The sequence below is a fragment of the Mesocricetus auratus genome, unplaced genomic scaffold, assembly GCF_017639785.1.
Source record: "Mesocricetus auratus isolate SY011 unplaced genomic scaffold, BCM_Maur_2.0 Super-Scaffold_4256, whole genome shotgun sequence".
NCBI classification, from domain to species: Eukaryota; Metazoa; Chordata; class Mammalia; order Rodentia; family Cricetidae; genus Mesocricetus; species Mesocricetus auratus.
In genome coordinates, this window is record NW_024429182.1 from 48,303,408 (window position 1) to 48,331,267 (window position 27,860).

The 27,860-nt window shown below is 39.6% G+C and overlaps 1 protein-coding gene across 3 annotated transcripts; it reads left to right on the forward strand.

Moving 5' to 3' along the window:
* The first annotated feature begins 3,600 nt into the window (after positions 1-3,600).
* On the forward strand, positions 3,601-26,693 carry Ms4a13 (membrane spanning 4-domains A13). Of its 3 annotated transcripts, XM_040747366.1 has the most exons (8): positions 3,601-3,781; positions 6,606-6,719; positions 7,975-8,115; positions 13,620-13,676; positions 15,102-15,221; positions 23,552-23,647; positions 26,107-26,209; positions 26,342-26,693. In XM_040747366.1, exons 2-7 carry the CDS (start codon positions 6,669-6,671, stop codon positions 26,164-26,166), a joined length of 525 nt encoding a protein of 174 aa, XP_040603300.1. In that variant the 5' UTR covers positions 3,601-3,781; positions 6,606-6,668; the 3' UTR covers positions 26,167-26,209; positions 26,342-26,693. The 3 variants fall into 3 exon arrangements, with proteins under 3 accessions (XP_040603300.1, XP_005063327.1, XP_021085424.2); XM_005063270.3 differs by having other exon boundaries at positions 26,107-26,693; XM_021229765.2 differs by lacking the exon at positions 15,102-15,221 and having other exon boundaries at positions 26,107-26,693.
* Positions 26,694-27,860: the final 1,167 nt, after the last annotated feature.

Consider the following 27,860-nt stretch of genomic DNA (forward strand, 5'->3'; position numbering starts at 1 on the left):
AATTGTAGGTGTGGTGTTTACCCGGAAACAAGTGTTGTAACAAAGAGTTTGCCTGGAACATGGCTGGGCTGGTGAAATTCAATAAACTATTTTAAGAATGAAAGCCAGGTGGGGCTGGAGAGATATCTCAGAGGTTAAGAACACTGGCTGCTCTTACAAAGACCTGGGCTGGATTCCCAGCACCTATCCATAACTGGTTCCAATGGCTCTTCTGGTGTCTGTGAGCACAGCACACATATGACGCAATCTCCAATTGAGATAGGTTTACTTCTGCTTTCACAATAAAAAAACTCCTAGGTGTTTGCTTGTTTGTTTTGTGGGTAGAAAGAAAGGTTTGTTGGGGATCAAACTACAAACTCTATCTCCCAGGGATTGAGAGAAGGGCAAAATGGCTGAAAAGCAAGCAGATTTTCTTCGTCATCAGTGTGGTGTCTTTGAGTTGTTACAGGCTGTTCAGACTGATTGGGAACTAGGTGCCTTTACCCATAGTTGTTGACCTTTGGGGGAAGATTAAGGGAGGTTTCTTCCAAACAAGAACCTGCCTTAGGCCATCTGCTTTTCTGATAAACAGAAACCTGCTACTTACCTGACACCAATTTTTAGGTTGGTTTACCTGATGTCAGTCTTTTTGTTTATCTGTCTAAAATTCTTGTGTTTAGGACAATGTCACCGGCACTGCCATTTGGGGTGCTACTTTGGAACTAACACCAACCTAACATGGCTGGTGACCTTATGGAAATTGCATTATGGAATGCCACTTTTTAGCTTCTCATATAGACTAGCATTTCCCACTCCAGATGCTGCTGGGGCCTGGAGTAATTCCTGGACCCCAGTGCTGGGGTTACAGATGCATGCTGCCTGATCTGGCTCTTACATGGGTTCTGAGCATTCAAACTCTGGTCCTCATGCCTGCACCACAAAGGAGTGTTTTACCACAAACTGCCTCTCCAGTCCACTCTTTCATTTTTAAATCAGTTTTCAGCATATTTTATTTCCAGTAGACAGTTACTATCTTGAGCTACAATAGCTACACAATGCTTTCCCCTATTCTAAGTTCAAGTGCCAAGCATCATTGTTCAGAATTCTGTAAGCTTGGGAGCCTGGAAATACTCAGACATGTTCAGCTAGGTCAGAGTCAATGAATATTACAACTCATATTTTACCAAATTGTCTCCAGTAAGGAAGGGAATTTGTCTTCTAACAACAGAACTGTTTCACTATAAGGCATATAAGTGGAAGTTAATATTTTAATTGAAAATATCAATTCTTTTTCTATACAATATATTCTGATTATGGTTTCCCCTCCCCTAACTCCTCTCAGACCCTCCCCATAGCCCTACCCACTCAAATTCACACCTTTTTCTTTTATCTCTCATTAGAATACAAACAGGCACCTAAAATAATAAAATTACTAATAAAAGAACATAAAAACAAATAGACCAGGATAGGACAAAACAAACAAACAGGGGAAAAAGAGCCCAAAAAAGGTACAAGAAACACATGCACATGCTGAGACATATACATTCACACACACAGAAAACCTACTGAAACAAAACCAGAAACGATAATATATAAGCAAAAGAACTGTAAGACTTTAAAAGTCCAAACAAAGCATTGTGAGAGAAAAAACCTTCCAAAAATAGCATCGAGTTAATCTTGTGTTGACCATCTACAGGTGGGCATTGAGCCTGCCTTTAATGTGCTTTGTATACCCAGCAAGACTCCATTGGGAAAAGGAAACACCCAGTTTTACATAGACAAAATTTCTGTTTTCTCTTGTGTGTCTGTAAAACAAAATTCCTCCTAGCAACTTGGACATGGTTTTATTTTATCAGGGCTGACACCCAACAGGATCCTTATAGGGGCCTCCTATAAGAGACATGAAGGACACTATAGAGGTATGGTGGCTCCAGCACATTCTCTCTCAATGTCTTTTGTATCCTGGGAACCAATTTAAGAGAATTTAAAACTATGACCCAAGGGAAGAAATATTTGACGTGACAAAGGTTAAAAGTGAGTCCTCCTGCTGGTCAGACTATGGCTGTTTACATCTTCAGCATTAAAGGACATAAGCTTCACAAAACCAAATGATAAAAATTTAAAAGACATGATCTATAAATTCCTAAGTCTAGGTGATGGGGGTTGTGGGGGACAAATCAGTGCTAGTTACTGATCTGTGCTAGGACCGCTGAGGAATACTTGACTGTATCTCTGTGTATGGCTCCTTTATTCTTGCCTGTACTCATATTGAATACACATGGGCCCATGTAACAAAACGGTCAAATCTAAGTTCATTTCCAGATAGTTTTGGTGAAAGAAAAAGAGACACCAATCTTGACAGTACATGACAAGAAGGAGAAGGGTCCATCTATTCAGAACTGACTCTACTTGAGAGTTCTACTAAATCCCTAACTTTGAAGTTGATGATGCACTCAACTTTGTTGCCCTTTCTGGAATACAAAGTGTGCCTAATACCATTCATTCTCATACATAAAACAAAAGGAACACTAATGTCCCTGTGAGAACACTAATGTACTACACTACTTAAAGATAAAACCAAACCAGTTGGCTCCTCCATGGTGAAAGGAGAAAACTAGCAAGTTGCCCTCTGAACTCAACAAACATCCATGGCATGCACACACACACACACACACACACACACACACACACACACACACACACACAGAGAGAGAGAGAGAGAGAGAGAGAGAGAGAGAGAGAGAGAAACAATAAAACTAATAACCCTTAATGACATTTCAACCAATAAACAACTCGAAGAGTAAGAGAGTCTTGGTGATTTATTTTCTCTTATCTGAAGACTCTTCAGAGTCTCGATATAAGGAAGTTAGCTATGAGATTAAAAAACAAAGTCACTCGATTTCTGATTCATTTTCCGATGCTATAGAAAGCATGGTAGGCCCTCAATAACTTTAAACTCTGCCTATTGACTCTTGAGTAGTTAAGCTTTATTAAGTAGTTAATTCTTTATGAGATAAAATGATTTAATCATCATCCACTAAATATTTGCGATGTAATCCAGAATTTTAAGGTCAAGCATGCTGTGGTTGCTTCCACTGCCCTTCAGGAGTCCTCAGAGCTCGGCAGAGTGGCCTTGCTTACCAGAGAACACTGCTCTCCCTCCCAGTCTCCTCATCTGCCCTCCTGGATCTGACTCCTCCTTATCTTTTCACAGCTATCTATACTTCTTTACATTTCTCTTCACAAACATTGAACTACCGCACACAAAGTAAGACCTCCTCAGCGAGTAAGTCAGAAAAGCCCTTTTGGCCTTTCCTAAACAGTCTCTTCATTAATTTCTTGAGCCATTTTTATTTGGAAGAAGGTGGAGAGGGAGTGAATTATTAGCTCCGATACTTGCCTTTTTACAAGCTGAAACCTTCTGAAGTGTGTGGTGAAGGTCTCTGCAACCGTTCTATATTGGGAGAAGTACCCCTGAAAGGCAATCTTGGATCCATGTCCAGGAAAGCCATTGCTGGAGATTCAGCAGGTGGTTGAGGGGTTGGCCCACGGCCTGGCTGCAGGGCCCAGTGAGTCTGCGCACTAGTTCTCATCCCTCCCCCCCTGACGGTGTGCTGTTGCCCTTGACAACCCAGGAGGCCTGAGGAGCTTGAAAGCCAGCTGAGCGCTAGACTGTGCGCTGCTGCCTCTGATGGCTATGAAGTCAGGTCAAACGCTGAGAGTACCATCCCGCGTGATCTGTCTCAGCTTGTGCCTGGGCCTGATAGGGTGAACTGGATCCTTGAAACAAGTGAAATGCGAGGTAATGGCGTGCCGCTTTACTTTTGCTACATGTCAAAATGGACATGGAGTCTGGAGAAAAGAGGGTGAGGAGGGAAGGAAGAGGGTGAGCACATCTCCATTCTCCATCTTTTATGCCCTCTCATTTCAACCTTTAAAAAAACACTTTATTTCTGTTTAGGTTTTGAGATGTGGGATCTCTCTGTGTTGCCCAGATTGCTCTTGAATTCCTGGACTGAGCAATTCCCCTGCCTCAGCCTCACAATTAATTCCCAGTAAAGTAACGATTCATTCTCACCCATTCATTCTAGATTTCATCTAGCCCTGAGTCCCCATATAGGGAAGTGCCATGCAGTGAGGTGGAAAGTAAAATATTTAACAACACTATAACATCAAGATTACCCACCAATCACCTTAAGCAAAATGTCAGTCAGAAAACGGAGAAGGGAAAGGGCCAGTTGGGTGCAAATGGCCAGGGAACTAATCAGGACTGGTCATGAACATATGGAAATGAATTTCTTGGTTTCTGGGGACGCAAAAAGAATTTGAACTGGCCTTGAAGATCAAAAGTTAGAACACCCCATGGCAGGAATTGTGGCCAAAATGTTAAAACAAGCTGGGTATTAGCTAATTTGTACACCAGCACGCTTTCCAGAAAAGGTGACTGCCGAAGTTATTAGGCTGTGAGACTGGAATGGCCATGTTAGGTGGGGAAGGGGAGGAAGCTGTTCATGAAGGAATTGGTGTGTCCTCTGAAGATTTTAGACTTAATTCTCCTCTTTTTATTTTTGAGGCTGGTGGGATGGTCCAGTGGTTATGAGTCTTGCTGCTTTTGTAGAAGACCAGAGTTGTTCAATTCCCAGCACCCATACCAATAAGCTCACAGCTACTTTTAACTCCAGCTCCAGGGAATCCAATGCCCTCTTCCATGGGCATTCAAACACACATGTTAACACACAATTTTTAAAGTAATTTTTTAATGTTTACACACACATACACACACACCAAGGCTCAAGGAACATTATGGATCAGGAAGTAGGGAGATTAAAAATCAAAAGTTGAGGGTGGGGCTGTGAAACATCACCCTCCAGACATAACATGGTTGATACACTCAAGAACTCACTACATCACCTACACAAGATTGGAGCCATCAACTTTTTCATCACGAGAGGGGGAAGGGCTCAAGAGGCTTCACTCTACCATGAGGGACTATTGACAGTTACTGACATCTGAGAGAAAAGGTATAATTTCCTATAGTGGTATAACCCAGAATCCAAGAAATAACATTCCAGGCATGTTCATCAAGGCCCTATTTAACTCAGCAGGTCAGACAAGTAAAAAGACAGGAAAGCCATCAAGGGAATTGTTGCTTTCAATAAAGAGTTTTGGCAGAAGAAGGTAGGGAGATAAGACAGAATCATAGGGGGGTGAGAAGGACTAAAATTCATTATACACATGAATGAAACTGCCCAATATTAAAAATTAATTACTTCTTAAATCCATTATTCAATTACTTTAGCTTTATGTAAAAACAATAAGGGGTTTTATCTCTGCTGAAAATGATACGGATAAATGATAGGCATCATCTCGCTAATTGTTCAAGAATATCTGTGCTAGTTTTAGCGTGTGACACTCAGGCTAGGAATAACAGCTAAGGGACTTGTCCTTTACCTGCTTCTAGGTTAGTGATGGGATTACCAGAAAATAAAAAATAAGTGATTATTTATTAATTTTTACAGAATTAGGATGCTTAATTGGCTTGTAGAGCAGCCAAATCTAGTTTTTCTTTTAAATAAAGAAATCTGACCAGTTATGAGTTCTTCACTTGGGCGATTTTACTGTGGGTCTCCTTGAGATTACAGAGACACTGAATATATTATTCCCCACCTTACCACATTCTGCTTCCACTGGAGTCCTACAAAAGTGAATACACTTATCCATACGCACAAAATGGCTTTTTCTGAAAGTGGCAATTAACAGCATTCTTGACATTTCATTATTCCCCTACACAAGTTCTGTAGTTCTGTACATATCTAGTCACGGTAGAGAAATTAAGTTTGGCTGCCTTTAAGTCTCAACTTTTGATTGCTTCTTGGAGACAGTGTCTGAAATCACACAGCTTATTGTTGCTCTATTGTTGCATTAATAAACATTGAAAAATGAATTTTGGAAATGAAAGATTCATTAAAATAATCAAGTCATTAGATTTGAACTCACAGCATCATTTTGTCAAAATGGTCTTCTTTCAGAAAAGATCAAGGAAAAGCATTTACATGATCAGTCAAGTGGCGTGACCTTTGTTAATTACTTTTGCATGTGTGTATGCATATATGCAAATATTCATGTCACCACTAATTATTAAAGAAGAGGGCATGAATTCAATAGTGTGTCAGGGGGCACAAGAGGAGTTGAAGGGAGAAGGAGAGATATAAATTATGAAATACTGTATATTCATATATGAAATTCTCAAATTTTGAAAGAAAAAATGCAAAATATGACTACGATAAATTGATTGTGAATATAAATGAATCATTGAAGTTTTACTGAAAATGTTCCAATACTATTCTCTAGTTGACCTTTATTTCTTATTATCTAGGAATGTTGTTAAGAAGCAAAGGGTAGCGTGCAAAATATCAGTGTTTCCTCATCATAGAAAGAGACTTTTTCATTCTGGAAGTTGTTATTCAGAACAGGTAGTTGTGCACTAAGGGCTGTGAGAGGTAAAAGTATAGAAAGAAAAAAATGTGACCTCTGAGTTTAGGAAGATTGTTGACAAGCACTAAGAATCAGATGTAAGAGTTTTCTCTGAGAAAAAGCATGTGTATGTGTTTTGTATTCTTTTACAGAAGTCTGGTAATAAAGATATCACCGAAGGTTAGAAACAAAATCAAACAGGAAATTCTGAAAGTATGGGATGTGGAAATTCAAAAATATCTTCATCAAATATTGTTATCTTAGGGGTGAGTGTCATACTTTCTCATTACTGAGATCAAGATCCCCCAAAGTAACTGAATGCAAAGGGGTTTGTTTCGGCAGACCATTCCTGAGGGATGCAGTCCATCATGGTGGGGAGGAAATTGCAGAAGGCAGGGGAGGCATGGTGATAGGAAGAGGAGGCTTTGGACTTGGAGGTCCACATTGCATATGCATTCAAGAATCGGAGAGTGAACAGCAAGTGGGAATGGGCTACAAATCCCCGAGTTATTAGAGGTGGGCACTCTAATTGACTAAATTCGGTGTTTTAAACAATGCCGGTTTTTAAAAGGGGGACCTTGTATCTAGAATGTATTTGAATAACTAAGAGGCAAAAGTTTTTTTGAAAAACATTCTGATTGTCTTCTGTAGCTTTTGCCTGGTCTTCCGACCCTTCATGAACAAGTGTGTGCTGAGATATGAGCACATCAACTGAATTCCCACACCCAAGGGAATACAGCTATATGAATAATAATCAAACTTAAAAGTGTGTGTGTGTGTGTGTGTGTGTGTGTGTGTGTGTGCTAGTTTAAAGGAGAACTATCATTGATCTCTTTTCTCTATTGCACTCACGTCTGTACAGCAGGATGAACACACACTTCTGTTCAGCTATAAACCCAAGAAATTAAAGCTTACCTAGTTCTATTAACAAACACCAAGAAGTTGGGGGAAATCACACTTCCATAACTAGTGGGAGAAAACTGTTCCACAGGTTTTCCTGAGTTTTCAGACCATGCAGACCAGCTATCCAAGCTGTTGCATGGGAGTTCTTAGCTCTGTGGTGATAGACCACTCTGAGAATAGAGCAAAATATCTTAATCTGCTTTCCTTGATTCGTCTGATTAAGGTACATGGTGGCATCCTGCAGTCTAGTTGATTAGCTGGTTGCTTGGTTGCTTGGTTGCTTGGTTGCTTGGTTGCTTGGTTGCTTGGTTGCTTGGTTGCTTGGTTGATTGATTGGTGAGTGGGATGGTATAAGTGAGACTTCCTAGAACCCAGTGAAAAGCTCTGAATTAATAATCATTTTTCAATAAGAAAACTTTAGCTTGTCCCTCATGTACCACCAGAGTTCTTCACAAGCCTTGGCTTGTCCTTCCTGAACAGATCCTATGTCTGGTTAACCAGTAAGAACTCCATAGTTAATGCATGACTAGCTTGTCTCCATCTTTTACAAAGATATTAAATGTTTATTGAAATTGTTTTCCATTTCATTTCAGTTCTAACAGCTCTCTCTTCTCACAGGTTATCCAGATTATGATTGGCATCTATCATGTACTCATGTGGTATTTCCTATTGCTATTGTATATGGGACAAATTAAAGGAGTATTTGGGTCTTATGAACCTTTAACTTACAAAATGGGAACAGCTTTATGGGGACTTACTGTGAGTAGAATACATTTGTGTTGACTTCATTAATTCAGTAAATAATATTTATCTGTGGGTGGTAGGGTCCAGTTTCTAAACAAGGTTTTCAAGGAGAATCATATAACTCAATGCCATTTTCTGAATTATTCTAAATCATGTTCATTCTTTCAACAAATCTGCACTGAGCACTTTTAATATATAAGTGCTATAAAAGAAATGTGGAGTGCTCTCAACAGAAAGGTATTAGCTTCTTGAGAGTAGAGTCATACCTGTTTAGTCACCCATGTGCCTGGGGTCCTCTGCATGTTGAGGAACAAGCTTCAGAAAGAACTGTAGATGTACTAGCTGGGGGTGCTTGAGAGACAGAGGCAGGCGGACCTCTGTGAGTTTGAGGCCAGCCTTCTACAAAGCTACAAAGAGAAACCCTGTCTCAAAAAATAAAAAAGGGCAAAAAGAAAACAAACAAACAAAAACTGTAGACTCTGTTGTGAAACGTAATGCTCACTGGAACCAAGAAGAGAGTCCCACTGAACAGAAGCTGTGGGTGTGACTAGAGTTTTGTTTTGTAACGCTTGAAACAGCTGAGTTCTCAGAAGACAAAGACACAGCATGGGCTGCTAGGGGTCCTCACTATCTTTGCTGCACTAAAACAATTTTACTCACATAGAACCCAGACTTTTGTTAAATGTATTACTAATATTTTATGGTTGCCTAATTTCTTAATGTGCCAAAATGTACAAGAAGTCAAAAACTAACATGTGTAACTATACTAATTTATCACTACCGAATCTTCACACATAACTTTAAAAGAGAGGCGGTACAGTATATGAGAAAAGGTCTAGAAATCTCTTACACTGCTGTGGTGTGAACCTCAGGAAAACTACTCTGTTTGACCTTTTCCCAGCATTGACCTTCCCTAAGCATTGACCATAATACCTATAAAAAATGTGGATACGAGAGTAAATGACAACCACAATGTGGACTATATCCCTAGCTATGTCAAAAACAAAGACTCTTAAACACCACGTCCATTATCATGGTTAGTTTTTAGATTTGACATTGCCTACATCCTGGTGTGGTTTCTAGACAGTCATTGGGCAGAAGGAAAACCCAGAATATGGGTGATCCACAGAAGTCAAGGGAAGAATATATCACAAGACATAAAAAAAGATCAGCTCTATGTCTTTTGTTGGTTTGTCAGTATGATAAAGTTTGAAAACTGCCTATTAGGCTTTTTAATATGGTATCCAGTCATAAACATGACAAGTAGTTTCAATAAAATGACATGAAATCCTGATTGAACTTGGCTTAGGGAAATAGAATAAGAGCTAGGGAAATTTTCTTATATTTTTAATTTACTTTTTGATAATTCTATACTGTGTACAATGCATTTTGTTCATTTTTAACTGACTCCCTCCCTCCAGCTCCTCTCGGAGCTCCAACACATTTCCCTTTCAACTTCATGTCCTTCTTTATATTGTCTTTTACTGGTGTGGGGATATAACTGGAATAGAAAGCAATAAATATTATGAGATAATAAGAGGAATGTTGCAATTATGTATTTATGTTGGCAAGAAATGATGAATTTTAGTGAACAAATAGCTATGGTCATGTTCTCCGGTGATGGTTCTCAATTAGTGTTAATTTTATCCCCTTAGAAAACATATCACAGTATTTGAAGATGCTCTGGATTTTTACATCCTTGGCAGAAGTCAAGGATGCTGCTAAGCATCCTATAATGCATATCATTTTCAAAGAATTATAATCATGCATGTAAATAGTGCTAAGGCAAGGCAACAAGAGGGAACAAAGAATGAATAACAGATCAGATGAATCATGCTACCATCCCTTCACACCCTGATATACTGTCTGTTGCCATCCCTTCACACCTTGCTGAATGATATGCTACCACGCCTTCACACCCTACTGAGCTGTATTTCATCTCAAACTGTGAGCTAAAATAAACCCTTTAATTGACCAAAAAAAAAAAAGAAAACAGATCATATTCTGATCAGACTTTGGAAACTTTCCTACCAAAGCTTCAAGTAGCTCAATGTAACAGAAATCTATGAGCTGAGTGTGAGGGCAGGCACGTGGACCAGCCATTAGAAGAGAGGAGAGTGTGTAAAGTGGCCATCCGAGAAAAGTGAGGAGGCATGTGGTTTATGGAAAAGTAAACTGATCTTTATACAGCATTAAGGATTCAAGGTTTATCTGAATGGATGCAGGAATGCAGCAGGATTAAAACTATATTTCATAAGGATTTTGGTTAAAAGGCTCAATTTTGATTTTTTTTAAGTGCACTGGAGTTGAAAATGGAATAGGGCGTGTTTGTAATGGCTGACCATAGGATTGATGCTGGTGATGAAAAGAACTCAATAGAGACAATAAGGCCTGAGAGAAGAGATAGGGTGGGAAAAGCATTGCTAGAGCTAAATCCCAGAGGGCACCCACTAGAGCAAGTAGTGGTAAGAATGAATACATAACACTGAGATTTAAAAGGACCAACAAAGACAAGAGGATGGGTATGGAAATCAAGTAATTCTTATATAGGATTTGAAGGGGAAATTCAAAGAATCAGAAGGATGTACACACATAAATCACTAAGAATTAAATGACTTAGGAGAGACTTCAGGGGTTCAAATAGTTAAAATCATCTAGAAGGGATGAATGACAAAGCATTCAGTTGGTGATCTCAAGCACAGGGATGGTGGTGATAGCATCTGAAACACTAGTCTCAAACCTTAGAGGGAAAAAAAGAGTGGTGGAAATACACAATGGAACAACAAAAACCCACCGTCCTTGTACTGGAACAAAGGTGGTCCACTGGCTGTAGCAGAAGAGGCTGAATAGTCAGTAAAGAAACAGTGACCTTGAAGGCATTTGCCTTTATGCATCTGCTGACTTGGTGTCCAAGGACAAAAATATAAATAAGCCATGTTGATAAGCAGTCCACTAGCTCTTCAATAAGAAAAGGTGCATTTGGCTTATTAATGAAAAGCATATGGAAAAAAGAAGAAAATAAAAAGATAAGGTAACAAAACAAAATTGTCAGACAAAACTCAGAGCTTATTTGTGTTCCTCTGTGTTTCCTTTCATACTATAAAAATAACTTCAGGGGTGGAATGAGGCAAGATCTCCTGAGCAGATTGGGAACATGGAGGGAGAGGAGAGGGATCCAGGAAAAAGAGAGGGGGATAAGAGAAGGGGAGAAGAAGGCATGGGGGAGCAGGAAGGTTGAATCAGGGTAAGAATAGAGGAAAGCAGGATGAGAGATTGAGTCATTATAGGCTTGAGGAGAGAGCTGACACTTGTGAGATTTCCAGAGATCTAGAAGGATAACACCAACTGGCAATCTAAGCAATAGCGGAGACACTACATTAATAACCCCTCCCTGATGATAAGGTTGAAGACTACCTTATATGGCATCCTAGAACCTTTATCCAGTGACTGATGAAAGCAGAGACAGATACCTACAGCTAAACACTGAACTGAACTCCTGGAACCCAGTGACAGAGATGGAGGAGTCATGAGCAAAGGGGTCAAGACCGTGCTGGTGAAACCCACAAAGACAGATGACCAGACAAGGGGGAGCTATTGAACCCCAGACTGATGGCTGAGAGGCCAACAGGGGACTGATCCAGACTCCATGAATGCAGTGTCAGTGAAGAGGCCTCAGAAATCTCTGGGGCCTTGGGTAGTAGATCAGTGTTTACCATGGCTTACAAATGAACTTTGGGAGCCCATTCCACATGGAGGGATGCTCTCTCAGCCTGGACACATGTGGGAGGGTCTAGGTTCTGCCCTGGATGAAATAACAGACTCTGGAGATCCTCCCAAGGAGGGCCTCACCCTCCCTGGGGAATGATGTGGGGATTGGGTGGGGTCTGGAGGGGAGCTGGTGGAGGGACAAAGGAGGAGGGGTGGGAGAGGGAGCTGGGATTGATATGTGAAGCATGCATGTTTCTAATTTAAATAAAAACATATAGTGAGGAAAAAATAACTTGAGGGGGACTAGAGAGACAGCCAAGTCAGAAGTGTTTACTGCACAAGCATGAAAATGTGAGTTCCATCCCCAGCACCATATCTTCTGTGTGCTTTTACTGTGCTGCTTTTGGTATGGTGTTTTATTTTGTTTCATTTCATTTGCCCTTTTGTTTTGGGGTAGTGTTTTTGTTTATATATTTGCTTGCTTGTTTGTTTTGAGAAAGAAAAAACATCAAGTTGGGTAGAGAACTTGGGGGAGAGGAGAGACTATGATCAAAATATATGGTATGAAAAGTTTTTAAATATGATTTGTAAAACATAGCTGCTACTTCCCAAAAAAATAACCTTTACTAAAATCACCAAAACAGAAAAAAACAAAGACTGCAGAGATGATTCAGTGGTTTAGAGCCATTGCTACTCGTGCAGAGGACCAAGGTTCGGTTCCCAGAGCCCACACCAGGGGATTCACAACTCCTTGTAACTTGAGTTCCAAGAGATCTGATACTTGCTTCTGAGCTCTGCAGGAACTACAAGCACACACAAACATACATACATATAAATAGAAATAAGTAAAACTTAAAAATAAAACAGACTGTTTCTGGGAAGTTGTGTAGCCTGCTTTCAAATAACACAGCATTGTACTTCTTGGAAAATAAAAATCCTGAAGGAAATAATGGAATATCTTTTAAAATAGCTTTTGCAAAAGGCAAGATAATTGGAAAGATGACTCAGTGAACAAGACTACTTGATCTGCATGCAGTTGTGAAGACCTGAGTTCAAATCCCTAGCACATAAAATGTCATGCATGGCTGGACATACAGCAGTGTGGGGTAGAGACAGCCAAATTCCAAGTACTTAGTGGTCAGCCAGACTAGCTGAAACAGAAAACTTCCAGTTCGTTGAGAAACCATGTTTCAAGGCAGTAAGTTATGGAACAATAAAAGAAAACATGTATATGATTAGGTGTATGTACTGCAGCACACCCAGATGCCTACTACACACATACATCAGACATACATGCATGCATAAATAGATAAATAAAGTGAAATCCTGGGCACACTGTAGTCTTAATTGTGACTATTGCCTCTCAATGAAGAGGTTGCCTTTTACGTCATGGTGTCGAAAGGATTTATGAGACATTTTTTTTCACACCTGGATGTATACATAGTCATTACAGTCCATGGTATCTCACTAGGAAAAAAAGTTGGAGTAACACCTAAACAGATTACATAAGAGGTATCATATAACCAAACTTGGTCCCTGCTTCAGGAAGGCCTAAAAGGCCATTGCCTAAATCCTGTCCACTGTCCCATGCTTACCCCTGTTGTGACACTCCTGTTACTTTCAATACCTATCACCTTTTGAAAACATGATTATCTCATAATGGAAGTTCATCCCAACCCCTTCTACTAAAACTTCTCTCTTTGTTACTATTAGTTTTCTGAAAATCTTGTCTTAAAAATAGCTGTTTTAAAGTATATTTAAATTGCTGAGCATTATCAATGAGTATTTACCAATATATATTTTGTGTCTAGTTTATCATTTCAGGAGCCTTCACAATAAAAGCAGCAAATTATCAAAGTAGATACATGGTAAGTTGAAATGTTTGGGATGTGTCTAGCATGAACTTTCACAAAACAGAAAAGATGTTTGAATGAAAAGATGGTGTTGAGGCTGGATAGATGTCTCAGCAATTAAAGACACTTGCTGCTCTTACAAAAGACTAGAGTTCAGTTCCCAGCACCCATGTTGACTCACAATTTCCAATAACTCCAACTCCAAGAGATCTGGCTTCCTCTGCAGGCATCTGAAGGCAACTGAACTCTCTCTCTCTCTCTCTCTCACACACACACACACACACACACACACACACACACACACACACATGCACTCTCTCTCTCTTTCTCTCTCTCTCTTTAAAATAAAGAAAACATAGTCTCTAAACAATAAAGGAATCTACCATCCCTATAAAATAAGTAAGAAAAATAAACTAAAAACCAGAAATCAGATTACCTAATGTAGAACAGATACATTTGATTGTTAACTTCTAAATTTAATTAATAATTTTGTTTAGATGTTCTATCCTTAGCATTGTATGAATACTGTAATTAAAAATTGTTTACAGGATCTAAACTCTCCCTTCTCTGTGAACATTACTGTGCTTTAATCTTCATTTTCTGGTGTACTCACTTTGGAAATAGGGTTGTACCTTGTATCAAAGTAGGGAATTTTATAAGAAAAAAATAAGTTAGCCATAGTGTAGGTGGGAAATGTTTAGAAATAAAAATATCAGAATTTTAGACCTGAAAGACAGCTTAGAAATCAATTAACCTAATCTTAAATATTTACACATCAAGAAATCTGGGGATAGGTGGATGGCTTGTGAGTTAAGAGCACTTGATGCTCTTACAGAGGACTCAGGTTCAATCCCCAGAACAAACATAGTGGCTCAGAGCCATCATAAATCAAGTCCAAGGGGATCTGACATTCTCTTCTGTCTGCCATAGCACTGCATTTATGAGATACACTGACATGCACCCAGAGAAGATATCCATAAACATAAAATTAAATTAAATTAAAAACCCTGATGTCTATTCAAAGATGTTGACAGATAGTCCCAGCTAATAAAAACCCAGAATTCAAACATATTGACTCTAATTTGACTTTATTTCTACAGTCAGCATTACCCATCAATTTTCTTTATTTCTTTTAAGTATTTCAGTCAAACATCTTGATCTTCCAGTTAACTCACAAAATTATAAAACACAAAATTTTTGAGCATTGATGGAATTCAAAACTTGACAGCATCTGATAATGGATTCATGTTTCCTCTAAATCAACTAGATTTCATGTAAACCAGGAAATGGCAAGCATAAACACACTTTGAGAGCTTCACAAACTATAAGGAAATTTTTGACTCAGTCATTTTCTAGTAAAACACAGCAACAACAGAAACATCCAAAAAATCCAAAGTACTTCTTCTAAATATTGTAAGTTACTCCATGTGTCCTTTTCAGCTTGTCTGCGCCCTGTCCCTGAACATACTCTGCATAATTGTTACGATCATTGCAGCCAGCCTGACAATAGTGGAATTGGCTCACTTCCGTTCTGTGTCATATAAGAATTATGGACAAGCAGTAAGTAACTGGTTTTATAGAAACAGCTTTCTTTTTAATGTTTGTGATATTTTATTTTTTGAGAGTTTCATACAATATAGTTTGATCATATACACCACCCACCTTTCCCCCAACTCCATTCAGATCTAACCCCATTTCTCTATATAATTTCATTTCTGTGTTCTATTTATTTCACTAATCATAGATGTTTATTTTGTGCTGCCCTTATACTCACAGGTGTGAGGCCATCCATTGGAGTGTGATTGATCCACCTAGTGTTATACCCTTAAAGAAAACTGGCTTTCCTTGCCCAGAAACTGTCAAATGTCAATGGCCCCTCAGTCAGGGATGGAGATTCATAAACTGCTTCTCTCAAGCCTCTTCCATGATAGAATGTTGATTGATTTGACCTTGTATGCATCTTGTGTAGGAAAACAGAAGTGCTGTGAGTTTATGAGTCCTGCAGCCCTGGCTTGTCCAGAAGACACAGATTCTATTTCACGATAGTCCTCTGTGGTTTATGGTTCTTAACAAGCTCGTTGCCTCCTCTTCCAAGATGGTTCCTGAGGTGTGTGTGTGTGTGTGTGTGTGTGTGTGTATGTTGCATGTATATATGTGAAGGCCAAAGAATAGCCTTAGTTATCATTTCTCAGGCACTGTCCATTTTTTGTTTTGTTCACCCCAAACTACCCAAGTAGGCTAGGCTAGCTGGCTAGTGAACCACAGGACCCAACATGTCTTTGTCTTCCCAGTACAGAGTGAGTACCCTCAATCTCTCCCCATGCCCCCACCTCTTTCTCATGTTCTGGAAATTGATCTCAATTTCTTGTACCTGCAAGGCAAGCACTTTACTGACTGAGCCATTCACCAGTCTCTCCACAGATGACATCTTAATGCAAAAAGAATACATTCCTGGACCATTAAGCCATTCACCAAACCAGTAAGACAGCTTTGCTGTTGCTCTAATATGTTTAAACCATGAGTACCTAGTCATTTCTGACCTCACATAGGACTTTCATAACAGCCTGCCTTTGCATCTCACGTAGATTTTGCTTCAGCACCTCACTGCTAAATGTAAATCAGTGTCAGTCTTCTTTCTTTGCCCCCCAGACTTACATAGAAGTGCAATACATCATACTATAGTAAAAAATGTTAACAGCCTTGTTGATAAATACAATAGATTTTCTTGAGTTGTGTTGGCTTGGAATTAAGAATCAACAGAAAATAGAAAAACTTCCCATGCTCAAGATCAGTAGGATTAACATAGTAAAAATAGCCATCCTACCCAAAATAGTCTACAGATTCAACACAATTCCCATAAAAATCCCAACACAATTCTTTATACACCTTGAAAGGACAATTCTCAATTTCATATAGGAAAAACACAAAAAAAATCTAAGATAGCTAAAAAAAAATACTGAACAATAAAAGAGCTTCCAGAGGTATCACCATGCCTGATTTCAAGTTGCAAGACATAGATATAGTAATAAAAACCACATGGCATTGGCATAAAAACAAACCCCATTGATCAATGGAATTGAATTGAAAATCCAAATGTAAATCCACACACTTATCAACACCTATGCTTTTTTTATAAAGAAACCAAAAATACACAATGGAAAAAAGAAAGCATCTTTAATAGCCAGGCAGTGGTGGCACACGCCTTTAATCCCAGCACTCGTGAGGCAGAGGCAGGCGGATCTCTGTGAGTTCGAGGCCGGGCTGGACCGACAGCCTCAAAAACAATACAGAGAAACCCTGTCTCGTAAAAATCAAAAAAAAAAAAAAAAAAAAAAAAAAGGAATTGCTAAGAGAAGCTTTTCTTTGAGAGAAACCTTCCCGTCCGCCTGGTTCTAGAGCTGCATCAGTCCCAAATAAACACACAGGAGGCTATATTAATTATGAAGCTGTTGGCCTTGCTTGTTTCTTACTGGCTAGCTCTGACTTAAGTAATTACCCCATATTTGTTAATCTAAGTATGTTTCTTACCGGAGAATAGTTCCCGGCTTCCTACCCCATGGCGTTACATGTTGACTCTGCTGTGTTTCTCCTTCCCAGAGTTCTCCTGGACTCCTAGTCCCACCTATCTAGATTCCCTATAGGCCAGACAGTGCTTTATTGACAAATGCACAGGACTTCCCCAACATCTCCTCTTTTCTGTTTAAACAAAAAGAAAGGTCTTAACTTTAACATAGTCAAATCATATATAACAGAACAGTTATCAAGTAAGAATACAGTTACAATATTTTGTCTATCAACATTCAGCAAGATTTAAAGAAAATATCATCCATCCCATCCTTGTGAGTCTAAAGTTCTATATGTAGCTTATCTTTTATCATAACTAAGGAAAACTATAATTATAACTATCTATCTTCAACTCCATCAAAGACCACAGAAGGATAATATATAAACACTAGGATTGACAGAGATATCTTACTGCCTGGACAGTCACCCGAAGTTCCTCTGTAACGTTGGGGCATCCATCTTCAGCCCATAGGCCACAATGTGTCCAGAAGATTTCTCAGCAAAGCAGGAAATTTCAAAACTGTCTATCTGCATTGTCAGTCTGTCAGTCATTTCTCTGTGTCCTGCAGAAATTCTCTTCCATGAAGCAGGAACCCTATAAGACTGAGTTCAGCAGTCACTTTCCTGTGGGTCCTGCATGTCCAGATTATACAACAACAGTCAAGCAGTATAGGCAAGAGCAGTTTCTTGCCCAAATGGCTAATCTTGTCATGTTGAAAGCAAACTCCATAACGAGTTTCTTCGATGCCCATTTTCCTCTCAGGCATAATTGGTGCTGCCAGGAGCAGACATTTCTCATTGTCAAGAAAAACCCTAAACCATTTTAAATGCCATTTTCTGAAGGTCTTTGAGAGGTTTGAAGACTATCTATCTGTCTCAAATACATCTCTATATATCTAGAAAACCTAACTTACCTAACTATAAGTTCTGACTATTATAAGTAAATATCTATAGTCTGTATTCAATTATGCATTATGTTTTAAAAGATCAGTATGAGCACAATACTTAATCAAGAGGAGAAATATACACATCACAAAATTGACCTTGAATTTGTATCAATAAATGAAAAACAATACCTATACCATAACTCCCCTTTTTACCATTAAAAAAGATTGGCTGTGATCACTAGCCAATTATAAACAATCCCATTTAAATGAAAACAAAGATTTACAAACAAGATGGGAATTAGGACGTCGCTCATTCCAAACTGCTTCATGCTGGAAGTGGGTGCTGTTCATACCATGGGGATCATGACAAAACTCAGAAACCTGTATAAGTCCGTATTTTCGGGGTCTGTAAAGCTCCATCATCTTAGCTGTTTCAGTTGTTGAAACACCTGGTCCACTGCTTCCGGGGGTCTTGGTTCGTCAAACCACAGAAGCCTGGAAGGAATCCTCAGCTTTTCATTTTCTGTGGAAACATAAACTAAAACTCCTTTTCCGAGTAACATATCCTTATACTTAAATTTTGAAGTCAAGGCATTTTTAAAAGATATAAGTTGAATTAATTCAGCAACATTTATAATCAAGTGTACTTTAGTTGTTCCTTTGTTAGCAATCAAAAAACTGAAAAACATAATAGCATACAGTATCCAGACTCTCTGTGTATTTTCCATCTTTATGTGGCTTATTTATTTATCTATTATTTATTATTACTCTATTTCTTTCACTTTTATTTATTTTTCTCTGAGACAGGTTTCTCTTTGGAAATCTGCCTGCCTCTGCCTCTGGAGCAATTCCTACCGGTGTGCGCCACCACAGCCGGCTTCTTTTTCTCTCAATCTTACGTATATTTTTAAACACACTGTAAACCTTTAGAGGTTTTGTTCATCCAAGTCTGACTTTACTGTAAATCTTTACGTTTTTCTGGTCACGTGTCTTATCTGTAAAACCGCAGCTGTTTTAAACTGCCGGTTTTTTTTTTTTCAAGATGGCGGGCATTAGCATGACTCCAGCTACCGCCTCAGTCCATGCTGACATCCAACAAAAGCTGCCACTTCCAGCTGTATGTACACACCTTTCAATCGTTAGCAGAGTCTCTTAAAACAACCTTGTTGGTTTTTTTTTTTTAATGCCGAGTCAGGAAGACTCCAGTAAGCAAGCCGCGTGAATCTCGGCTTGTGGCTAGCAAAACAGAGCCCACCTGAGAAAATGCTGCTACAAAAAAATCTGTGCTTCTCTCCATTCTTCTGTTTCTAAAATTCCTTTAAAGCTTTTGTCATTTTACGTGGAAATTCAATCCCGCTTCTGACAACCATTATGTTAAGAGAAGCTTTTCCTTGCTAGCCGCTTTGGTTTATCACCCGCCAGTCGCCTGGGCTCTGCCGCATTGTAGTCCCCAAATAACACACAAGACGCTGTATTAATTATGAAGCTGTTGGCCTTGCTTGTTTCTTACTGGCTAGCTCTGACTTAAGTAACTACCCCATAATTGTTAATCTAAGTATCTTTCTTACCGGAGAATAGTTCTGGGCTTCCTACCCCATAGCGTTACATGTTGACTCTGCTGTGTTTCTCCTTCCCAGAGTCCTCCTGGACTCCTAGTCCCTCCTATCTAGATTCCCTATAGACCAGACAGTGCTTTATTGACAAATGCACAGGACTTCCCCAACAAGGAGATTCCAATAAGGAATCTCAAATAGCTGGGAATCACTTAAAGAAATACTCAACACCCCTAGCCATCAGGGAAATGCAAATCAAAACTACTTTGTGATTCCATCTTACACCTGTCAGAATGACTAAGAGCAAGAGCACAATTGACAGTTCATGCTGGTGAGGATGTGGAGCAAGGACAACACTCCTCCATTGCTGGTGGAAGTGCAAACTTGTACAGATACTATGAAAATCAATGTGGCAGTTCCTCAGAAAATTGGGAATCCATCTACCTCAAGAACCAGCTATAACACTCTTGGGTTTTGTGTTGTTTTGAGTGAAAATGTCCCCCAGAGGGAGTAGCACTATTAGGAGGTGTGGTTTTCTTGGAGGAAGTGTGTCACTATGGAGGCAGGCTTTGGGGTCTTACATATTATATTCAAGACACACCCAATGAGATAAATCACTTCCTGTTGCCTGAAAGTCAAGATGTAGTACACTAAGCTACTTCTCCAGCATTAAGTCTGCCTACATGTCACCATGTTGCACCATGATAATAATGTACTACATCTCTGAAAATATAAGCCACCCCAATTATATGTTTTTCCTTTATAAGACTTTCCTGCTGTGGTCATGGTGTCTCTTCACAGCAATAGGAACCCTAACTAAGACAGGCATATATCCCAAAGGATGTTCAACCCTACAACAAGGACGTTTGCTCAGCTATGTTCATGGTGGTTTTATTTATAATAGCCAGAAACTGGAAACAACCTAGATGTCCCTCAGCTAAAGAATGGACAAAAAATGGGGTACATTTACACAATAGATACTCAGCTGTTAAAAAAAATAACATCATGAAATTTTCAGGCAAATGTACTAGGAAAAAGATAATCCTGAGTGAGGTAACCCAGACCCAGTCTGGAACTTAGTTATTAAGTGAATTATAATCAAATTATAACCCACCGACCCCGAGAAGTTAGGTTAAGAGGAGAACTCTAGGTGGAATGCATGGATCTCCCTGGAAAGGGGAAATGGAATAGATTTTGTGGGTAGACTGGGAGAATGAGGGTAGGGGTGGAAGGAGACAGTGAAGAGAAAGACAGCTGGAATCGATGGGAGGCACTTGGGGGTGGAAATGTAGTGTCGTGAAAATTTCCTGGAATCTATGAAGGTGACCCTAGTGAGGACCCTAGTAATGGAGGATATGGAGTCTGAACTGGCCATCTTTTTGTAGCCAGGCAAGGCTTCTAGTTGCGGGACTGGATTACATCTGGTGGAGTTGTTGGCCAAGACAGTCCCGTAGAGATCCCTAAACAACCCAGGCTGATGCTAGAACAGAAGGTTGTTCTTTGAAGACTGCCAGGGGGGTTCCCATTTCTTAAGAGAATATCCACACTGCTCATTGAAAGTAAAGAGGTAGAGGCAGTGCAACCATGGAACCTTTACTCCTATGTTCTAGTCTCTTTGGTATGGGAAGATACTTATAAACCAAAGTTTCTATGCCCCATCCAGTCCATATTTTGTTGTTGTTTTTCCTTAAGTTTTTATATTCTGTGTATGGTTGTTCCAACCACATATTTGTGAAGCACCTGCGAAGACCAGACAAAGATGTTGAATCCCTTGGAACTAGTCACCATGTGGGTGCTTGGAATTAAACCCAGGTCCTATGTAAGAGCAGCCAGAACTCTTGACCACTGAGCCATCTCTCAAGATGCCCTCCCATCCCAATTTTAAAAAAATCACTCATTAACTACAAATTGTTTGGCCTATTGCTCAGGCTTATTACTAACTAGCTCTTACAATTTAATGTAACCTATTTGTATTCATCTATACACTGTTGTGTGGTTCCTGTTCTGACATGTTGTCCCTTGCGTGGCTGGATAGTACCTACCCAGACTCTGGCCTTCTTCTCTTGTATCTCTGCTTAAGCAAGCATGTTGATGGCTGACTTTCCCCAAGGCACTCTAGTAAGCAAGGCAGCAAGGTCAAGAGTTTTAGGTCATCCTGAGGTGTACAGAAAGTTCCAGGCCAGCTTGGGCTACATGAAACCCTGATTCAAGAGGCAAAAGAAATTATTGAAGCTAGAGAGATGGCTCAGTGGTTAAGAGCACCTCTAGTTTGGTCCCAAGCATCTTTGTTGGGTGACTCACAACTCGTATATTATGAGCTCCCCTTCAGCTCGAAGGAATTCAAGGCCCTCTTTCAGCCTCAGATAGCATCTGAACATGTGCTTGCATACACACACACACACACACAATTTTCCCCTTTCCCTTTTCTCCCCCCAACCCTGACTTCCTCTCAAACTGATGGTCTCTTTTCCTTTGATTATTACTGTTACATATAGAAAAAGAAATGCATGAATACATAATTACAACCTGCTGTTGTATTTATTTTTTGTTATTTGTGTGTATATGATACCATGACTGCCCACTTCATATTGGATAACCAATTAAGGAGCTCATCTCTGAAAGAAACTAATTCTCTCTCTCTCTCTCTCTCTCTCTCTCTCTCTCTCTCTCTCCTCTCTCTCTCTCTATTGAGTAGGGTTTAAGGCCAATTAGAGATCTGTTGGTGCCAACATGTATATGCCACTACTGCACCTTTAAGGATATCTTGCTGAGTTAGTCACCATTGTTGTTCATAGTTATCACAGCTAGACAAGAAAATTCATAATGTTTTCACCCACCCCCATGGCAGCTTACACAGGACATTTTGGTTCTATGAAAGCCAATCTACAAGAAAGAGACTTTGTGGTTAGCCTAACTTATTTAATAACCAGAATCCTAACGTGTATCCTAACAAGTACTAAATATGTAGTAACCTCAGCAACAGAGGCTTACCTACAACCTCTGAGGGGCAACCAGGAGCTGGGAAGATAACTGGGTGGTTAAAGTGCTTGTTGTGCAAGTGAACATATGAGTTCAGTTCCCTGGAACCCACATAAATGCCAGGTGGGCCTAGCAACCTACCTGCAATTCCAGCCTAGTAAGGCATAGTCAGGTAATCCCCAGAATAAACTGACTAGCAAGGCCAGCCACATCAGATAATTTGAGTTTGATTGAGAGGCCCTGTCTCCTTTAATAAGGTGGAAAAACAATCGAGGATGATTCCTAACATAAGCTCAGAGAGGCTTCCACAAGCACCCACACATATGCACATTTTCACAATGCATACATACACAACACACACACACACACACTAAAATGAGGCAAAAACTAATAATAATTCTTTAAGCTGGGTTTTCCTCACAACCTTATGACCTAACTTCAATCCTGAAACTTATAGAGGAAGGAGAGAAACTAACTCCTGGAAGTTGTCCTTTGTCCTCCAGACGAGCAGCATGGCATGCATGTACCCATTTGATATACACACATGCACAGACACACACACAAACACACACACACACACACACACACACACACGATGATGTTGAAGATGATATTGATAAAACCAGATTAACTGAAGAGTTTAAGTAGTGAATACATTCATGAGACTAAAAAGTTGCAAGAAGTGTGACTAAAAGCTAAGTGATGGTGATGAAGAGCAGAAGCCACAGACAAAGAGTTGGAAAGAATGAAAATATGACAAATGACACTGAAAGCCAACTGCTAGACACGCGCAGGAAAATCAAACTGGAAGACGGTCACCCGCTCCAACGTTCCTCCTCCTCTTTGACTTACTCTGGGGCACACACTAAAGATAATGATGCATCATCCCCCTATTTCCTGGTTACAGAAGCTGGGGAGAGAAGTGTCCCGCATCTTGCTGTTCTCTTACCCCCTGGAATTTGGGATCGCCCTCACATATTCAATCTGCAGCTGTTCACATTTGGTAAGTGTTTCCTCTGGCAATTAAGGAGTTTTTGGTTTCTAGTAAGCAAACCTAAGGAGATAAGTGGCATTCCACAACTCTCTGGAACTAGTAGCAAGGTAATAATGTGTGATTTTTTTCCATACCTTTTGTTTTCTTTTGCCAGAGTAACATATGAAGCTGTAAATTTAAAATTAAAAACATATGTATACATATATATATAAATACACACACACATACACACACATACATACATACATACAGTGATTCTTCCTTTAGCATTGTTTTCATCATGTCCACACATTCAAATTAAGCACACACAGACATACACACACAGCTACAGAAAACACATTGCATCCTCAGTAGGAAGCAGAGAGAGGTGAGCAATGATATTCCAGTGACTGGCTTGCTTCCTTTTTAAAGATTCAGGACTTCAGCCCACAGCATGGTACCACCCACATTCAGAGAGAATCCTCTCTGAAAACACCAACTTACAAAATTCACCAACAGAGTGTCCCCTAGATGATTCTAAATTCCAGCACTGCAAATTAGGGTTAACTTTTCCTCTAGCCCTTAAACTCAATTGTAAAGAACTTTACCAAACAAGAAAATTTATTTTCTCACAATTGTAGTCCAGAAGCCAAGACCAAAGTGCTGTGGGGTCTGTGTCCTCCAAAGCCCCTCCCCCTCTCATTGACTTACAATGTGTTCACATGGCCTCTCCTTGGATGAGTCTGTGTCCTGATCTCTTCTACATACACCAATCACATTGGACAACAGCCCAGTCAAAAAAAATTATGATTCCATTGCCCCTTTAAAGACCTCATCTCCAAATATTTTTACATTCCAATATGCCAGTGGTTGGGATTCTGATGTGCAAGTTTTGAGGATTGTAATTCAAACCACAATGAAGTATTTCTAGTATAACCTCTGCCTATAATGAACAGCTGAGTGACTGTGCTAGCCCTATGGAGTAGACTAGAAAATAGCCTAAAAAGAAGAACTAGGAATCAGAAAACAACGAAAATGTGTAGATATATCAAAGACAAGCACCAAAGGAAACAGACTCCACATAGTTTATATAAACAATTCTCTAGAAAAAAAAGCAGCATCCGCCACTCTCAGGGAAAGATGAAACTATTTAAATCAGTGCTTCTCAACCTGTGAATCTCGACCCTTTCACAAGGGTAGCTTATGGTCATCAGGACCATCAGAAAACGCAGACATTTACATTATAATTCATAACAGTAGCAAAATTACAATTTATGAAACAACGAGAAAAATAATTTTATGGTTGGGGGTCACCACAACATGAGGAACTGTATTGAAAGGTCACAGCATTATGAAGGTTGAGAACCACTGATTTAAATTATCTAACATTTATCCAAAGTATCTAACAATTATTTAAGATGTCCAGTTTAAAAAAAAACAACAGAAATACAGGGAACAAAACTAATTTCATGTGTAATGACTTGGCTGAAAATGGGCCCAATAGGCTCATAGAGAGTGGCATTGTTAGGTGTAGCCTTGTTGGAGCAGGTGTGGTCTTATTGGAAGAAGTGTATCACTGAGGGTGGGCTTTGAATTTTCAGATGCACAAGTCAAACACAGTGGTACTCTCTTTTCCTGTTGCCTGCTGATCCAGATATAGAACTCCTGCACCAACACCATGTCTGCTGGTGTGCCATGCTCCACAACATGATGATAATGAACTAAACCAAGCCAGCCCCAATTAAATGTTTTCCTTTATAAGAGTTGTGATTGCCATGATGTTTCTTCATAACAATAGAAACCCTAACTAAGAAAACACATACTTGGAAAGAGTTCTCAGGACCTGTACTCTTGGTAGAAGGTGAAAAAAAGAAAGACTTCAAAATCTGAAAGACATATGTATAATGGGTGACAACAAGGACTCACTAAATAAGATGATCAGATGATCAGATTTTATAAAAAAGGAAGTTGAATCCTGGGATTTAAGTGTAAGCATGCTATATCAGAAATATAGATAAATACGCTTGTATGTGACCACAATGTCAGAATTTATTGGCTATTAATAAATTCACAAGGAATGGTGATTTCATTGACAGCACTGGTTGCTTTTCCATATGTCCCAGGTTTAATTCCCAGCACCAACAAGGCAGCTCACAACTATCTGTAACTCACGTCCCAGGAATCTAATGCCCTCTTCTGGCCTCCTCAGGCACCAAGCATGCAAGTGGTAAACAAACACACATGCAGGTAAAAAAAAACCACACGCAAAAAAAATCAGCAAATATGTCAAAAGCTATGATTTAGAGACATTAAAAGGAGGTAGACTGGGTTGAGAATGAGACAGAAATAAAACAAATGTAACTCTGAATTGTATTCTGTAAGTACCAATGTGGCCTGTGTTCTCTATTACTATTTTAATTCTCTGTTACTCACATGATTTGAGAAACTGGATGTCATCTGTAAGTGGCTGGTTTTTTTTTCTTTTCCAGGGAAGAAGACAAGAAAGTAATTTAGAAAGTGTTACTGAAGTCATGAGCAACTCATTCTGAAAGCTGGAAACATGAACAACTTTCCTGGCTGCTGACACCTGATGTATGTGCCAATGATACTTCCGTATAACAAGGTTACTGTCCAACGCATGCATTTTGTGCAAGAGGAAACTCACAACAAGTTAAAAGTTATCCCCCTTGATACTTAAGAAATGTCTACACACATATCTTCTAGGTTCCAGAGGAGAAAACTTTTCCTATGTAAGCAAGAGATTATCACAAGGAAGATCTGCTAGCTAGCCACTCTGAAAAGCTGTCAGCTCTCCACAGCAGATCATCTGCAGTAGACCATAAAACCTGCGTGTAACCTGTAGAGTACAGGCTATGAAGTTTGGATCACAATCTATAATTCCAAGGAAAACTAGTTTCTGTTCCTGTGAGTGAAAAGCACATTCCACCATGCACTGCATTCTTCTGCTCAAGCTAGCGTCTGCATCAACAAAGCAAGGATCAAAAGGTCATCAGTCCAGTGCCTTTATTGTCCCATGGCTTTTCCTGTTCTCATTAAAGTTCCTTTCTGCCCTGTATGTGTCTGCTGCCTTTTCCCCCTCTCAATACCCCTGCTTCCTTCTTCTCATTATTTGAGTTGATGTTTAATACATTGCAAAGCAAACTGCTTTTTCGTGTTGAGGAACATTTCCCAATAAGCTATTCTGCATGTAGTTTGCCTGCTCTTCTAATGTGAACATGGTATCAGAGAAGTTTCCTCAGCAATGTAAACAATGCTAAGGACACCATCCATAATTAATTGTTTGTTTTATTCCATCATTCAAGGCATTACACTGGTTGTTCTCCATGATGGTCAGTTAAGGTTTCTTGATTCTACAATTTCACCGCTTAGCTCATTTCTGGATGCCTACTGTGCCCAAAGAAAGTATTGAGCCCTGGGGTGTAAGAGATTGATGAGGCATGTCATGGTAGTTCTTATTTTAGCAGAGGAACAAGCAACTCAGAAATTACAACTCTGGGCAATTCACGTATTAAGAGTCATATGAAAAATGGGAGTACGACAGAATAGAGAATGTTCTTTCTGGTGTAAAGATGATAATATTTTGTGAAAACTCCAAATAGGACATTAGTATTTGGGGGCTTGAAAGGTGGGGAGGACATTTCAAATGAAAGAATTAGGGTGGCTATTCCTCTGCAGAAGAGGAAGAGGAGAAGGGGAAGGGGGGGAGAGGAAGAAGATTGAAAAGAAGAAGCAAGAGGAGGAAGAAGGTGAAGAGGAAGAAGGAAAGGAAGAAAGAAGAGAAAAGAAGAGAGAGAAGTGAAGGAAGAGGAGGAGGAAAGGAAGAGGAAGAAGAAGAGAATGAAGGCTGAGGATATCATCCATGACCACAATACATTTTGATCATATCACCCCCTTGCTCACTCCTCCAGGGTTCTCTTCCTTACATCCATCTCTCAAATTCATATCCTCTTTTTTGAAATGTATAACCTACTGAGTTCAATTAGTGTTACCCAGATGTACATAGGTGTGGGGCTGACCACTAGAGCATAAGCAACCTAACAGCAGGCCCATCCCTGAATAAAATTGTCTCTCTCCCCAAAGAGATGTTGGCTACCTGTATCTTCTCAAGTAGGAGTAGAGCCCTAGAAACCCGTCAGCCATTCATTCTGAAATACTGGCAGGTTTGGTCTTGTGAGTCTTATACAGGTTACCATAGACATTGAGAGGTCATGGGTACAACATT